General features: G+C 44.7%; 1 protein-coding gene across 1 annotated transcript in view; it reads left to right on the top strand.

Moving 5' to 3' along the window:
• Positions 1 to 17,632, top strand: part of LOC147439405 (glycolate oxidase 1-like) — a 100,434-nt gene that overhangs the window by 6,026 nt on the left and 76,776 nt on the right. Inside the window, exons 4-7 of the mRNA XM_086485258.1 lie at positions 1,757 to 1,834; positions 2,935 to 3,059; positions 3,147 to 3,213; positions 4,438 to 4,500. Coding sequence (XP_086341384.1) covers positions 1,757 to 1,834; positions 2,935 to 3,059; positions 3,147 to 3,213; positions 4,438 to 4,500 — 333 coding nt within the window. The remainder of the gene's footprint in view (positions 1 to 1,756; positions 1,835 to 2,934; positions 3,060 to 3,146; positions 3,214 to 4,437; positions 4,501 to 17,632) is intronic.

The following is a 17,632-nucleotide window of genomic DNA, read 5'->3' as shown; positions in this document are numbered from 1 at the left end:
CGGGGGTTCTACTGCGGGTACTGACTGCTGAAAACTGAAAACGCTGATGCTATCTGATGTTCCGTCGCGGTGAATCTGCAAAACGCTGAAGGAAATCTGCTAACTCTAGGGTTGTAAATCTGCTGCTGGAGGAAATCCACTAACGCTAGGGCTGATCTGCTGTCGTGAAGTGGATCTGCTGTGTCTGCTAATGCCGAAGCTGCTCTGCAATGCAAAAACGCCAAGGCTGATCTGTCTTGCAAAAACGCTAGCTTGATGCTGTTGCAAAAACGCTAGGCCATGTTGTTCTGGTCCTACTGAGAAGTTGCCTGTTGAGCAAGGTGCTCCTGCTGCCTCTTTTGCCAGAAAGTGCTAACTCTGGTTTGCTTATATATTATTAGCAAAATTGCCCTACCTAGTTCCCAACAAAAGTCACTTACAAATAATAAGTGAAAAATGTCAAAAATAGGGAAAATAGGTCTATGCACTGTAAAAATGCTAATGATGGGATCTAACTGGAATCTGATGGTCATGCTGTGTGCAACCAGAGGATATGCATCTAATCTAAGTGTCTGGATATGCACGGTCTGCGAACAGACTCAAGAAAGTTCCAGATCACTTTCTATTCTAGACTGACTTGACTGAACTGAACCCTTGTCCTGTTGTAGCTTGTCCACGGACACATAGGGTTGGATGTGTCACATGACAGGTACCTTGGCCAATCAATGTGACAAAACACACCCGTGGACTACCTTCTCCTCTTTGAGAATATTGTGTGAAGATTGACACAAAAGTGGGGCGGAGTTTCCCACTCAAAGAGATTGGCCCCTCAACAGGCGTCCTTCGCGGTATTTCTTTTTATATTGATGAATCATTGTGGTTATAATTGTTTGGTGTGAGCCCACTCACATGCCCTTGGGGCTCTTTTTATAGGCGCCCTTGATAAACAAGAGAAAAGAGATGTCATGATATTACAAACAAAGTGTTATTACTCATTTTCTTGGGGTGTAGTGCAGAAATCTTTAATAGCCTTCCCTGTTCTATAGACTGCCCATTTTCTTTTCTTCCTGGCATCTCTGACTTTCATTGGTTATGCTGATCTATTCTTGAATTGAAGTGGGGTCAGCTCCCTGTTCTATAGACTGCCCATTTTCTTTTCATCCTGGCATCTGTGACTTTCATGGGTTATGCCAATCTATTCTTGAGTTGAAGTGGGGCCAGCTCATCTGCTATCCACTGACGTCCCCTATGAAGACTTCAAAGTAACTAATCTTTGCTTGCTTCTCCTTTACCTCAATGATTACCGAGAGTATGTCTCTTTGTAGAATGTAGTCTTGTTGATTTTCTGCATTTAAGTCTTGTCATTCCCAGCCAAGGGCAACAACAAAACAACCCGACAAAACCCCCCCCCCCCCCCCCCCCCCCCCCCCCCCCCAGCCGCCCGGTGCCCAACGCTCTGATGTAGTAAAGTTTGTGGTAAGGCGAAGTCCTTTTGTTGTCTGGTAGTCCAATGTAATGAGCTTTGTGATTATTTTGGACCAATTCAATGGTTCTGGACTGTTCAGGGTTTCCTTTTGGTGGAGGCTCGTCAATCTTGACTATGGCATTTTCAGCGCTTGTCTTTAGATTGGTTTGGTTGCAGAGGGTCGTGACTCGAGGCTTGCTCGGGTTTTTTTTAATAAAAAGAGGGTTGTGAAATTGTTCAAGACAAACTAAATGCAGATGGTGTACAGGTGTCTACTTGCTGGTTTAATGCAGTGGCATTTCTGTGTTGCAGGCCCTTTCATTTTCCTCATCCTTCAGTCTAGAGGAAGTTGCAGAAGCTGGTTGTGGCGTGAAATTTTTTCAGCTTTATGTAAGACTCCTGTCAATCTTCTGAAGATTTTCATATTGTTCAAATTATTATTCATGGTTGACTTTGAAATAAATGAGTTCCTTAAAGGTGAGTTTTGAGATCTTTTACAGTAGTTAATTCAAATATATACTCTGCAGGAGCTTCTTGTTGCTGCTTCCTGCTCCCATGTTTACCTCACTCCTGCCCTTGCTGTCTGCTGTCAGAGCAACTCCAGCCCTCCAGCAGTCCATGTGTTCTCTCCTTACCCAGCCTTCACAACCATTGCCAGTTCTCCTTTTCTTCTTGTTGTCAACTCCTCCTCATTACCTGTCTTTGGAAACCTCCTCCCCCCTCCCCGCCCACCCCAAAAAAAAAATCCCCTTCTTTCCTGGAGTCTCCTCACTTTTTGACATACTTGGGCTCATATGTATTGAGGCAATGGGGCTTTGACATTTCAAAGGTCCTTTTGTAGTTTTAAGGGAAAATTACCAAAACACCCCTCAATTAAGATCCTTTTTTGAGTGCTTAGCATGTAATTTGTCACAAATTACCTCTCAAAATAAGGCAACTATGTAAAAAAATAATGAAGCAATTCATCTCCAAAGCCTACATTACCCATATTCTAGTTTTAGCACCTTGTATTGATAGACAATTATTCTTCTTATGAAAAGCTACAGATTTTTTAATCTTTGGAGAAATTTAATCTCACAACTATTTTGGGAATTTTGGAAAATTTGAAGGGCATTTTGGGAATTTATGACAAAATATTGGGGGTATTTTGGGAATTCTTGAACTTTGAGGGGTATTTGGAAATTAGAGGGGTATTTTGGTAATTTTCCCTAGTTTTAAGGAAGTTGCTTGCGTCATATGCCTTTTGGCTACCAAAAGGCCTCTAGGATTTTGTTGGGGAGGACATTCTATAGGTTTATTATGTGTGTTACACCAATGCTGGGCTTCTTGGATATGAGGCGGGTTACTGAGTAAAACTTGAGGACACACGGCAGCCTGCAGGCCCTTCTAAATGAAGAATCTCTAGAATAATTGGTTAGCATGGAAGAGCTTTGTTCTATGTTTCTGTTTGTGCTGTTCATGCTCATAGCAACAGGTTTGCTTTGGTTCAGGTGTATAAGGACAGAAAAATAGCTGAAACACTGGTGCTACGAGCGGAGAAGGCTGGCTACAAAGCAATTGTACTCACAGGGGACACCCCCAGACTTGGACGTAGAGAGGCAGACATAAGAAACAGGTTGTATGCTATTGAATTTTATTTAATTTTACTTTGGCATTATCTGGTATACAGCTTGATACATTTAACAGGCTAACTTTATTGCAGATTCACATTGCCACCCAATGTGACTATGAAGAACCTTGATGGATTGTTGTCCGTGCAATTGGATAAGGTGATCAACCTTCTTACAAAAACCAGATTTACATATAATTCACTCGCTCAATGTGTGCTTGTTTGTGTGATTGTGTGTGTGCACGAGCATACACATACATACATATGCAAACACACAAGCACATAATATATTGTATGTGTGTGCGTGTGCGCGCGCGCTTGCAGCTGCGTTTCTATGTTTATAAGTGTATATGAATGTATGAATGTATGTATGAGTTTGAGCCAAAATTTACTAGCTTAAACTTCACTTGCTCAATGTGTGCTTGTTCATGTGTATGTGTGTGCACGTTGCATACATGTACATACATATACAAACACACAAGCACATAATATATTGTATGTACGTGTGCGCGCACGAGCTTGTAGCTGCGTCTCTATATTAAAAAGTGTATATGGATGTATGAATATATGTATGAGTTTGAGCCAAAATTTACTAGCATAACATTTTGAACACTAGGTCCTGCAACACTTGGCCATGGAGGACACTAGAATCGAACATTAGCCTCTTAAATATACCCATTTTATAACACACGCACACATTCACACACACATTCACGCGTGCGCACAGAGTTTTTTGGTAATTCTTGCACGCATGCGCATGCGCGCACATAAAATTTGCTTACATGTCTCTGTGTCTGTACCTACACACATGCATACATTTTCACAATGGCTTCGCTTTGTATTTTTGCAAAGCTTTGGGCTTACTCCCATTGAGACTGGCACACTCATTTATGAGTACCAGTTTATGTTCATTGCATCACTGGTCTGGGGAGACCTCTTATCCTATTACAGAGTGATGTGTGTGAACACAATCAAGACGGCCCTACACTCAAGGGCTATCTTATCGTGCACATTGACATCAAGTATTACACTGCATTGTGCTCTTGAACTTCTTTTTTTCCAAGCTGTGTATGTGTGGTTGTTGGAATCCTGATCCCAGCTTGTATCCTTATTTTGGGCCATCCAAATGATCAGCATTGGATCAGAATAGCTAAGGTACACCATGGCCTGCCCCTGAATGTTCCACTTCATATATTGCTCTAGAGCTTAATCACACCAGAACTCTGTCTAATGGTCACTCTATATATGGCCTGCCACTGAATGTTCCATTTCATTATATTGCTCTAGAGCTTGATCACACCAGAACTCTGTCTAATGGTCACTCTATATAGGTGAGATATTTCTCGCTGTCTGTTACTTAGTTGTATATGTATCTATCTTGCAGTCAAAAGGCTCTGGCCTGGAGGCATATGCGGCAGGCACAATGGACAAGTCTTTGAGCTGGAAGGTGGCTAAAAATCCTCCTCTTTAGAATCTTTTTGGTATATTTTCTTATGGTAGCTTGTTTTGTAAAGTTTATGAAAATCAAATGTTTGATGAGATCTGTTCTTGAAAGTTCTTCAAAGTTTAGCTTGAAGCCAACTCTCTATTTTTCTTAAACTTACTGGGTATTCTGTGTCGAAACTTTAGGACTTGAGTAGGTGAGACCAGAGAGAATTGTTGAATGTGAGGAAAGGGGCATCTGAGCAAGGGTAATGGTTTGAAGGCTTGTTAAAGTCTGTCTACTCACTCAAGTCAGTTGAGCAGGTTTTTCTCTATGTTTGTCGTAGAAAACTTTGGGATAATATGTCTATATCTTGATGAAAGGGGTAGAGATGCTAATACAATTGTGCATTATAAATACATTGAAGTTCAGACAGCGGCTTCTAGCTGACCTGCATAATTTCTATGAATGAGTCCATGGATGCAAATGAGTAATGGAAGCCTTGATATAAGGATGGAGAAAGCCTCGAACTTTCTGGAACTCGTCTATCCCATCCAGCTTAGAATAATCTCACGATACTTGATGTAACTTGTTAGAGAAGAATTGTGTATGTAACAGTTGTCCCATGCCTTCCAATTCTTATCTGCTTCATTGTATGGCAAAAATTCTTTCCAAAAGATATGCTGAAATTGCACCTACGTCTTGGGTTCTCTTGCTGGTGGGATAGCCACCCATCACTTGTATGCCTCCTTGCAAAGCTTAAGTCGTCTCTCTAAGACGTGCAGTATTTGGTGTGGATTAAGATGGTGAGTGTCGGTCCATTTATGCAAGAATATATTAACTATGTCTTTTTGTTGCGTTCCAATCTTCACCTTCGTAGGCTGGGGGCTTCAAGTCCTTCATCCAAGACAAATTTTCTGGGTTATCATACCCTGTAGGGAAAGATTCCTATGGTGGTGGTCCCCTTGAGTGACCGTTTCTAGAATCTGTGGCTGCTCCTTGGCCATCTGCACCATAAAATGGTTACTGCCTCCGTGAGTGCAATGTGCAGCGGAAGTGATTTATGGTGAATGCTCAAGATGAGTGCTCAGTGCGTACTCAAGGTTCCTTTTACTGCATGAAAGAGTTCCTTTTTCTTCATGTGAGAGATGTGCAATAGACTAGAAAGAGGTGTGGTAGTGAGTGAAGATGCTGTGAGTGATAGAGAGAGAAGAAGACTTTACACCGGATGGGGTCCCAAGCCCCTCTCCAAGGCCCTCCCCTCTTATCGTTGGAGAGGTATTTGCTTTAGATTGCACAAATGCTGATACAATGGTCCTAGATGTTGAGATGCTGATGGGATCTTCCTACTGATGCTTAAATCTGCGAGGCTAAGGGTTGAAAATGCAAAACGCTTGGGAAAACTGCAACTTAACGAGGCTATGGGCCGATCTGCTATGGTCGATGTCAAGGGTGCTGATGATGATGATGGAAACAGGCTGAAATCTGAAAACATTGGTGCTGATGATTGGCTGAAGGCTGAATTTACTGTCGCTAGGGCTGGAATCTGCTATGGCTTGAAAATGCTGGGTACTGGTCCTGATCTGCAAGGATAGGCTGCTGAAAACGCCAATGGCTGAGGCTGTAGGCTGATGGAAAAACACTATGGTCGATGGTTGGTGCTAGGCAAAAAACGCCAGGGTGTTCAAGCTATGGCATGTGAGAGCTGCGCGAGAGAGAGAGAGAGAGAGAGAGAGAGAGAGAGAGAGAGAGAGAGAGAGAGAACACAAAACGCTGGTGTGGGGGAGAGGGGGCGATCAGCCTCCCTGACTACCAGAGCATAAGACGTGTACAATGTGTCAGTCTATATGAAATGGGTACCCCTTGGCCCCATATTTAGGAGTGCCCAAGGGGGCGCCCAGCTCAAGTGGGCAGCCGGCCCCAAACTCGGGTGGCCGGACAAGGTACAACCTAGACTATGGGTGGCTAACCCGGAGACACTTGCCGTACAAGGAAGTGCCCTAGATTTGTGTGAAACAGCAGTGGTGAACTCTAACACCCCCTCTGAGCACCTAATGCTGAACAAACCGCACGAAGCCGAAGATGTGAGGCAAATGATGAAGATGTCTGTTGCAATGTCCATTGAAGGATACTCCATGATTGTAGTAGCAGTCTGGGGTGTCCCAATCTTCGAGAGATGTCCATGGGAAAGTGCCGTCACGAGCAGTGTAGCAAACTTCGTTACTGCTGTACTCCGCCGATACAGGGTGAAGATACTGCGTGAAGGTCCTGAACTGAGTGTGAAAACAACTCCTTGTCGTAAAAGAAGTGCCAATAGACCTGCAAGTGTCTTGCCCAATAGGATCTGTGGTGTCTGTAGTCAAACCGTCTGGAGAAAATGGGGAAGCCCAGGAACTGTCATGAGTATGACCAGAAGCCTATCAATGCATGAACCTGCAACCCAGTGTGGCCAGGTGGCTAAGCTGTGTAAAACTCCAGGGCGAGATGTAGCAATCTGCGTCGTAAACGTCCTCTGAAACAAGGAAAGCCAAACTAAACAGTCTGCGCTGTAGAAGGTACCGTAAGTTGCAGCAGTCATTGATAGACCGCACGGACCACCACTGGATGGTGTCCTGACAGTAGGTAGGGTAATCCAAGATGAGGGGAAAGCCAGACTCAACAGTCTGCGCTGTGGGCCTTTGAGAAGAGGTGTGGTCAAACCAAGCTATCTGCACCGTAATCATCCTGTAGAAGAAGGGAAGCCAGATTGAGCAGTTTGTGTTGTGAATAACCTCTGAGAAGAGGAAAGGCCAGACCAATTTGTCTGCGCCATCTTGCGGGTAAACTCTCCAAGAGAGTCCAAAGCACTGAAGTCCCACTCCAGTCTGTAGATCCAAGCAATGAACCTGTCCAAGAAGAGATCCAAGATCCTCTCCCTAAGTCCATGTAGATGCTCCTATGTAAGCAAGTGATCTGACGTGTCGAGGTAAAGTGGTAAGTGTCTGTCCACCCAAAATGGTGGTGTCTTCTCTGGGAATGTTGGAATCCCATATGCCATGGGCATGGCCATATCTTGTGTGAACTCCTCTGATGAGTGCATAGGTGTGTTCATAGCAAACCACAAGTCACCACCCTCTCTGGAGTGCGCAACTGCCGAATAATGACTGATGAATGGATCTCCCAAGGATCGTACGCCCGTAGATGATCAAGCCGATGTCGAAGATTCTGTGTACTGCAGCAGTCATTGAGAGACTGCACGGACCACCACCGGATGGTGTCCTGGCAGGAGGTAACCTCATCCTCTGAAAACTCAAACCATGTGGCTGCTGTCCACCCAAAAATGCAATTGCGAGGTGATGAAAATGCTGCTGTCCAGCGATTTTCAGCGTGCTCGTACGCTCCTGGCATGGTCCGGAGCGGTGCAGAATTCTGGGGAGGGTGGTGAAGGTCACAACCTCTGATAGGCTGAAAACAGAGAACAAGTGTTGGTGCCATCCCTTTTCTGCTTGGATTGATGGCTGATCTTGCTGTTGGGAGAAGAACCTGATGCTGATGATGATGCACATGGTCTCAAGACCATGAAAAGCTCGTTGCTGATACAATGCGAGAGTGCACGCGAGATTTGATTTGATTTGATTTGGTATTAACGTCCGCGGGGGGCCAGAAATGACCCATGGGACCTCAAAGTGATACATAGTCTCCCCTCACGGGGGTGTATGGTGTGTGTTATTCTCTTTTTGTGTTCCTATGAGTGTCTTTTTATGCTCAAGTATGCGGGTGAGGTATGTGCCGAGAGCTGTAGGGGAGGGGTCTGTCTTGGATAATAGGTCCGCAAAGGTAGAGCAACCGCTTAGAAGTGGTTGAAAGTTAGCCCGGATGTGAGCGTATTCTGGGCATTCCAATGTCACATGTGCTTCATCTTCGGGAGCTTGCATTGTACATGATGTGCATATCCGTTTAGAAGCATCAATTTTCAGCCAGCCCTCTGTTTCTATTTTGAGCATATGTGACCTTGTGCGCATCAAAGAGATGGCTCTTCGTGCCATGTGGGGCATGGGTGTTCGTATGTGGGCCTGAGCTTCCATTGGGTTTGTGCTATAGCCTTCCCAATACTTTGTGTTGACATGCTTGCAAGTATTCAAATTTCGAGCGGTGTTGCGTTGTCTTCCACTTGGTGTGGAGGCTATTTAGTAATGCAATTTCAAAATTCAGCATGTGTTCTCCCTCCTTGCCCTCCTCAATAAGCATGTCCACATATGCCTCTACATTCCATTTCGCGAACCATTTCTTAATGTCGTGTATGAGGCTCGATGAGAGAGAGAGAGAGAGAGAGAGAGAGAGAGAGAGAGAGAGAGAGAGAGAGAGAGAGAGAGAGAGAGAGAACACAAAACGCTATTGTGGGGAAGAGGGGGCGATCAGTCTGACTACTAGAGCATAAAACCTGTACAATGTGTCAGTCTATATGAAATGGGTACCCCCCTGGCCCCATATATAGGAGTGCCCAAGGGGGCGCCCAACTCAAGTGGGCGGCCACCCCCAAACTCGGGCGGCCGGACAAGGTACAACCTAAACTATGGGTGGCCAGCTTGGAGACACTAGCCGTATAAGGAAGTGCCCTAGACCTGTGTGAAGCAGCAGAGCGGTGAACTCTAACATGGCAAAACGCCAAGGCATGCTGTCCTTGGTACTATACTGATCGATCTAACTTATGAATGAATGGAGTGCCTAGGGGTCACTTATATAGGAAGCCAGGTTGGGTCAAGCAGTGTCAAATAAAAGCCCACGACTTCTAAGCTGGGCAATGGACACTTATTTATTATTGATAAATGACTTATCAATAAGAGGTGCTTCACATGCTAAACTACCTAGGCCGGGATATTGATGCTAGACTATGCAAATACGCCCCAATGCCTACACCTAGCAGATACTTCTTGTGCTCATGTGGAATTAGAGGGTATGCAATTACTTTAAAGTGCTTGGACATGCACGTCTTGCGTACAGTCTCACAAGGGTGCCAAAACACTTCCTAGGCTCTCCTAAACCCTCGAAGTAGGAGTTAGCTTGTTGTAACTTGTAAGGTGCAGCGGAAGTGAATGTTGAACTTTGCTCAAGATGAGTGCTCCGAACTGTGTTCAAGGGTTCCTTTTACTTACGGAAGGGAGAGCCTTCGGTTCCTTTAGTGAGAGAGTGCAATGGACACAAACAAAGCGGTGAACACCGTGAATGAAGGTGCATGAGATTGAGAGATAGAGAGAGAAGAATACGACACTAGAATGTTGTCAAAACCCTCCTGCGAAGGTCCCCACTCTCTATGGCGAGAGCGGTCTACTATTGATTGCACAAATCTCTACAATGCAATGGACTTGCCGACGATGTTGACGACAATGAGGATGACGATGAGACGGGCTGAAATCTGAAAGCAGTGTACGGACGTTCTTCTTTTTGGCTGAATTTTCTATGCAGCTTTTGGACTTGCTTTATTACACGCTATTTAGCAAGAGAGAGAGAAAGGGAACTTTATTATTAAAAGGTTGCTTTGTAAGCCTATATTTGGGGCAGCTTTTTTATGGGCAGCTTTTAGAGGCTCTGCTTTTGGCATCCCTTGTAATGAATAAATAAGTGGGCAGGTTTCCCACTTCTTAGAGCATCTGGACGCAGAGTCTGAGAGTGAGAGCCTCCCACTCACTTGTACTTTGAGTTGCAGATTAATACAAAAAGAAATACCGAAAGGGGCGCCAGTCTTTGGGGCCAATATCTCTAGGCACGGAACTCCGCCGGGCCAGTGTCGAATCAATTGTGAACTGTGAACTGTTTTGAAGTGAATTTTTGTGGTGTCGCGGTAGAATCTCGACTTGGAGTGTCGTCTGTTACACTAGATGCTTTGAGAAGTGAGGCCTAGCCCACTTATTTATAAGTACAAGGGATGCCCAAAAGCAGAGCCCCAAAATCTCAAACTCAAAAAGCAAAGTTCCCGAAAATAATGGGTCTTTCAAAAAGCTTTCAAAATTTAAAGCATTCAGCCCCAAGAGCTGGCCAGCGTAAATCAGCCAGCGCAATCTACGCAATTGCCGTACGGAATGCCACGTTAGCACTGTCTGTGTTTCCAACGCCGTAAAATTCGGGCTGCCATGTGTCAGGCTGGCTGTCAACACAATGTGCGACGCATTTTCCAGGCAGTCCTATCAGCAGGGTGTGTGTGTGGGTCCAGTCACCAATTTGTGACATACCCCCCTCTTGAAAGAATTGTAATCGCCTTCGATTACGCCTGCAAAACAGACAGAGGCCATAAACTCTCTTAGTAGACACTGACTATTAGTACTGACGCACTAGGCACAACACATCTAGCACATGTACCAATCGATAGTCACATCACCGTAGATCATAGGACATCACTTGACATCACAGGACATCACATGACAAATCACATTCAAATTCATTCCAAATCTCAGACCATGATTAATTGGCAACATATTTAGTAATTGCATCTAGATCGAGTCGGGACCTCACAGATGCCCGATTAACTAATCCATATTGCAATCATGTCTATAGAGAGTTATGAGACTGAAATGTTGTAGTCATTTCGTCTTTCAGTTCCTGCACTCAAACAAGTCAAGGACAAATCAATCAGTATCATTTTCATTTTCGGGAATTCCAGTTCATAAAGTCATACAACAGAATATTGTCAGCCCAGCAGTATCCTTGAAACCCAAAGGGACATCAGTGACTCTATATCAAAAATTAGGGTAATCTGTTGGCAAAGGAGCGGAGCGACTCCCCTCTTGTGCATGCCCGTTGCACTAGATTCACCCATGCTGAAATCGGGGTTCTATCGGAGTAGACTATGCTAAACCGAATGCTTCAAGGTAAAGTTACACAATCTGAGGAGTATCTGCTAGGTCCTCCTCCTCCATGCACTTCGCATCCAATGCAGGATAGTTCTTGAATTTAACCAAGGACCGCCTAATCACTCTACCTATAATCTTTCTATCTTTATGTGCCAATATCTGTTCTGGAATGAGGATCTCCTCGCTTTCCTCCACTTCGGGTTGCTCATCTGGCTCCCCATCATCGGGCACATCGCCTTTAAAAGGCTTCAAGAGACTCACATGAAAAGCATTGTGAATTCTCCAAGTATCGAGCAGCTTCAATCTAAAGGAGACATCGTTTATCTTTTCTTTTATCTGGAAAGGTCCATAGTATGTCATGCTAAGCTTTGGAAAAAGCCGCTCCTTTCCATTTTTCTTTCGTAGGCGTGCCTTCTCAAAACGTAAGAGCACCCAATCGTCTTCCTTTAATTTCAAATCGTGACAGTGTCAATCTGCTGTCTTCTTGTGTCTTTCCTGAGATTTCGCTAAAGCCTCCCGGACCTTGGCAAAAGCAGTGTCAAGTCCCTCGTGTACTGGTCGGCCAAAAGAAGTAACGCTCCACACCTTTCAAGGTGGTATCAATGCTGCGGTGACCTGTAAATGGTGGACAATGGCATTCGGTTAGAACCTTTTCCTTCAATGGCTATGTAATGCACAACATCATTTTCTTCATCGAGTAGCCATCCCGTATGGAATATCCCGCTACTACCTCCCTATTCTGTATTTGAGTGAATACATCAGAAAAATCTGGATATGTGGCCTATAGATCGACCATGTCCTCGAAGCTTCTATGATGAATCGCGGAAATAGCCAAGACTAACGGCTTCCGGGACAAAGGATCTGCCACCAAGTTCTTCTGTCCAAGTGAAATGTGAGAAAATGTTAGCCCACCGCGTTTGCTTTTGCGAAAGCTGCTTCTGTGACAAGAAGTAGCATAAACTTTGATGATCAGTGAAGATCGTCAAATCGGCTCCGAGTAGGTAATTCGCCACTGAGTAAGAGCATGGATAACCACCAAAAACTCTTTCTCATAAATCTGTGCTGTCAATTCCGGCCTTGAAAACAATCGGCTCTCATAGGCAATGACATGGCCTTCTTGCATTAAGACCGCACCCAGACTACGACCACAAGCATCACAATATACTTCGAATGACTTTTGCGAATCCGGCAAAGTCAAAACTGGTCCCGTAGTCAATTTCTCTTTCAAAGTCTGAAAGGCAGTCACCTTTGTGGGTCCCCACGAGAAAGGGACTCCTTTTTGTGTCAGAATATGCAAAAGGGGAAGCGACCTCTGCAAATTTTCTAATAAACCGCCGGTTGTAAGACCATAAGCTCAAGAAGCTTCTAACTTCATGAACATTCTTCAAATCGGGCCAATCACGTATAGTCTCAATCTTGGCCGGGTCTATTTGTACTCCTGCTGCTGAGACGATGTGTCCCAAAAAGTGTATCTCCGATAAGAAAAATTCACTCTTCTTGGCATTGATTACTAACTTGTGATCTCGCAATGCGTGAAAGACCAGTAGCAGCAGATGATGTCTATGTTCTGCCTCATCCTTGGAGAAGACTATAATGTCATCAAAGAAAGTGCCAACAAAAGATCTGTTTTCTCTGAAAGTCCTATCCATCATTCGGTTGAAAGTCGCTGGAGCATTGGTAAGGCCAAAAGGCATCACCAAAAATTCATATAAACCGAAGCTTGTCCGAAAAGCTATCTTGTAGACATCTCCCGGCGCGATTCAGATTTGATGATATCCACTTTTCAAATCGATCCTGCTAAAACAAGAGGATCCTTGTAATCTGTCAAGAATATCCTCGATCCTTAGAATCGAAAATCTGTTCTTGATGGTGATTTTATTGAGAGCTCGATAATCAATGCACATTCTCCAAGATCCGTCTTTCTTTAAAACCAACAACACTGGAGAGCAGTAAGGTAAATACTCGGCTGGATAAGACCCTTTTACAAGAGGTCTTTCACTTGGTTCATAATCTCTTCATTCTTGGCTCGGCTCACACGGTAAGGTGGCTGGTTCGGTGGTGTGCTTCCAGGTATTAGATCAATAGTATGATCCTCAGGACGAGATGGTGGAAACTCGCCTGGCAGGCCCTCAGAAAAGCAATCGGTATGAGTGTGGAGAAAATCTTGGTGTTCTTTATCAAGTTCAGACATATTCGTCCCATGTTCATCATTTAACTCTTTCAAATAGATCGAGTAAACAAACAGATTGGATTTCAGTAATTTGGAAACAGCCGAAGCCGATACAATAGGGACAGACTCGCCCTTCAGTTTCACATCAAGCACAATTTTTCGGCCCTTTTCATTTGTCAATGTCGCTTTCTTTGCCTGATAATCGACCATGGCGTTGTTCTTATGGTACCAAGGGACTCCAAGGAGGACGTCACAACCTTCCAAGGGCATTATGTAAAAGTCCTCGTGCCCCAAATACCCCTGACAATGCAACCAAAGTTTGCCAATGACTGGTGTAATGGCTATGTCCCGTCCGGGTGCCGCTAGAACTACGTCTGCTGGTGGTCCTATCCGATTGGGTGTAATCTCGAGCCGCGCCGCCAATTCAGGTGAAATGAAGTTGGCCTTGGCTCCTCCATCAAAGAAACTCAAGGCTTCTTGATCTTTCACTTTACCCCAAGCTCGGCAAAGTTCTATACTTTCATCAATCGTGCTTGGGTCAGTACCCATGCAATCTGGAATCAGTCCTGCTTTCATCTTGCCTTTTTTGCCACGTCCCTCAGCTGCCCTCGAACTCTCTGGCCTGTCTTCATTCTGTTCTTGCTGTGCCTTTCTAGGGCACTTCACGGAGACGTGCCCATGTTCCTCGCATCCAAAACACTTCCCTTCTTTGATGTAATTGGCCCTCTCTCGAAGAGTGAGCCGGGGTCATGTATCCTTGTCTTTCTTTTCTTGGGAACTCTCTCTCTCTTTCTACTTTCATTGTTAGAAGTATGTTGGGTTCTCTGAGTCAAGATCTCATGAGTGGGGTAAGTCAAATTGCCCGAATGTATCGCAAAACCCTGTTTCGCATGACCCTTCAATTCTTGAATAGAATTTGACTTTTGTTCCAAGCAGTAATCTCGGATCTCTGTAGGAAGTCCGCAGCAAAACCGCTCTATCTGTTCCTTAAACGAAGAGGTCGGTAGAAAAGAGTTCGAAAATCTCTCGCAATAAGCGTTCAGAGAATCTCCCTTGGTCATCTGAAGATGATTCCAAGCGGTTCATATACCTCGTTCGTACTCTCGAGTCAGCCAAGAAGAAATAAAGAGCCTATTGAATTTCAACCATTTAACTGGAGCTTCCTGCCTCAGAATAAGAGTGGACCACCATGTTCGAGCATTTCCCTTGAAGAAAGATGTAGCCTTTCAAATCGTGGAGTGCTGTGAGTAATGCCCTCCAGAGAAAGTATGTCAAATTGTTGAATGAAGGCCAAAGCCCTCGGAGCATCTCGGAATCCAGAAAAAGAGTCAAAACTTAATTGATTGTCCACCTTCTTTGAATTCTTTTACTTTCTTGCTTTTATCTTCGAGGAAGTCATATTGGTTGGCTTTGTAAAAATGCTTCTTCTTTGCATAAAACATGTGATCGTCGGAGTCCAAACTGTCTGAGGATGACTCCTCTGTAGAACTGTGAGAAATTGGGTGAAATCTAGGCTTCTTTGCCTTTTTCTTGCCCTTTTCGAAGCTTTGCTTTTTGCTTCGCTTTTTAGCTTTTCTGTCTTCTTCGCTTGAGTCAGAAGAGCTAGAAGAACTGCCAGAAGAAGAAGAAGAACTGGGTAGTCCTTCAAATCGTACACGCTTCTTCTGCTTTCTTGCCGATGTAAAAGAAGATTGACGACCCAAATAACCCGGGAAGTCAGTTCCTTTCTTGTGCTTTTTGGATTTGTTGTTTGCGTCCAAAAGCTGGCTGATTTGTGTCTGAACCACCTCTTGTAATTCTTGCTCTGTAAACATCCTCGGAGAAGGTGGGTTCTTGATTGCCAGTTTGATGGGTGGTTCTGTGGCTTTTTGCCACTGGGTGTGCAATTTTCCGATGGATTGCTGAGACAAAAATTTTGCAAATTTCGGATCCTTTGCAATTTTAATGTGCTTTGTTGCCTCGTCAACCAATTGTCGACATTCCATCTCTTCAATCTCGAATTGAGTAGGCCTAGGTGGGCCGTACTCTTCCTCTGTTTGCTCATGAGAATCTTCTTCGTGATCTCCTCCCGCATTCGTAGATGCTGTTTCTTGTTGGAATCCATAAGTGCCGCATCAGATTTCCCGGTAGAAGAGAAATCGGCCGCGTTCTGATACTACTATAACAAACTTGGACACCCCAAGTCAAGATTCTACCGCGACACAACAGAGATTCACTTCAACAGTTCACAAAGTTGACACGGCCCGGCGTAGTTTGGTGCCCAGAGGTATTGGCCCCAAAGACTGGCACCCCTTTCAGTATTTCTTTTTATATTAATCTGTGTTCAAAGGACAAGAGAGCAGGCAGGCGCTCACTCTCAGACTCTGTGTCCAGATGCTCTGAGAAGTGAGGCCTAGCCCACTTATTTATAAGTACAAGGGATGCCCAAAAGCAGAGCCCCAAAATCTCAAACTCAAAAGCAAAGTTCCCAAAAATAATAGGTCTTCCAAAAGCTTTCAAAATTTAAAGCATTCAGCCCCAAAAGCTGGCCAGCGTAAATCAGCCAGCACAATCTACGCATTTCCGTACGGAATGCCACGTCAGCACTGTCAGCGTTTCCAGCGCCGTAAAATTCGGGCTGCCATGTGTCAGGCTGTCAGCGCATTTGCGGCGCATGTTCCGGGCAGTCCTATCAGCAGGGAGTGTGTGTGTGTCCGGTCACCAGTTTGTGTGTGTGAGAGAGAGAGAGAGAGAGAGAGAGAGAGAGAGAGAGAGAGAGAGAGAGAGAGAGAGAGAGAGAGAGAGAGCCATGCAAACTTCACGCAAGAGTCTCCGCAAGCTCCCCTGCTTTGATACCAATGTGAAGCCAAGGAAGTGAAGCATGTCTTCTCCACCCAACTGTACTCCTCTTATAGGCTACCTAGCCTACCTTTAGGAGACCCCTGAGCTCTCCTCGAACTCTCATGCTTAATCGGCCGTGGCTCCCCCCGGTCCTACCCTTGTCTTGATAGGATTGGTTGCTGATGTTGCCCAAGGGGATTTCATGCTTCTTTTAGTGCTAGGCTTCATTATGGCTGAGTCTGCCCTTGATCTCTGGAGTCATGACAGAAACTCAGTACGCTGAACTTTGTGTTGATGTATGCTCATGTGTGTGTGCGTGTGGTGTGTGTTGTGTTGGGGAGCATATGTTACTACCTAGTTCTACTCCCACTATTGGGCACTGACAACGTTAGTGGGGATGTCATGGTATTTAGTCAATACTATGCATGATGGAGCTGATGGTTATATCGTGTTGTGGGTGACTACCATGGGTCTACACCTTGCACTTTCCTTCAAGGGTGAATCTGGGCTTATCCTGGATTCATCTAGGTATATGTTTTTCTGTGAAGAAATCAATGAAAGGAGTTTTTTTTGGAAGCCTAAGGAATTTATAAGGTACTTATGGCTTATGGAAGAAGGATCAGCTACTTAAATAAGCTCCCGTTGTTTGTCGACATGTGGATGATGCAGGTTCTGTCCATTGCAATGCCAAGACTCTTAGAGCTTGAAACGCCATAATGTCTAAAGGCATGGGTTGAAGTGGGCAACTTTGCCTTCTGGCTGGAAGCACTATACGTCACATTAGTCACTTTCAAATGGGGCACTTTGCAGGTCTTGCTTTAGGTGTGGAAGTTTGGATACTACTGGAACCTGACTTGCACTACAGTGCCACTATTCTTGTCACAAACGGGAGCGCATAACAATATAAAATATACTCGGATAAATAGAATTTATCACTTAATACTGAAGCCAGAGGATATAGAGAGAGAAATAAATAGAGAGAGAGTGAGAAGATCGACACAGTATTGGGACCAGAAGATGGGTTGGTCCCCCCCCCTTAAAGAGAATTCTTTATTAGGGAGAATCTTTTTACAAGCACAAGAACCGAAGAAAACCCCTCCGTTCTAATTCCTTGGCTCGATGGTCGTTCCTTCCCGTAAGGGAAATCCGAGAGACGAGCTCTCAATCCTTTTTCCGTCTGTACTCGGAGTTGAGACTCTGTAGACAATTTCCGAATTCCGTTTCCGGAATTCCCAAGCGTAGGCCGAAGCCTTCTTGCTTCTCCTTCGCGATGAAGTACCTGCAAACACACACGCAAACATGCGACAACAATTTGTATGGCGAATCCACAATAGATACCTGC

Source organism: Adiantum capillus-veneris, chromosome 16 (genome assembly GCF_014529385.1).
Source record: "Adiantum capillus-veneris isolate H3 chromosome 16, ASM1452938v2, whole genome shotgun sequence".
NCBI lineage: Eukaryota > Viridiplantae > Streptophyta > Polypodiopsida > Polypodiales > Pteridaceae > Adiantum > Adiantum capillus-veneris.
This window is presented reverse-complemented; position numbering and strand designations above follow the sequence as displayed.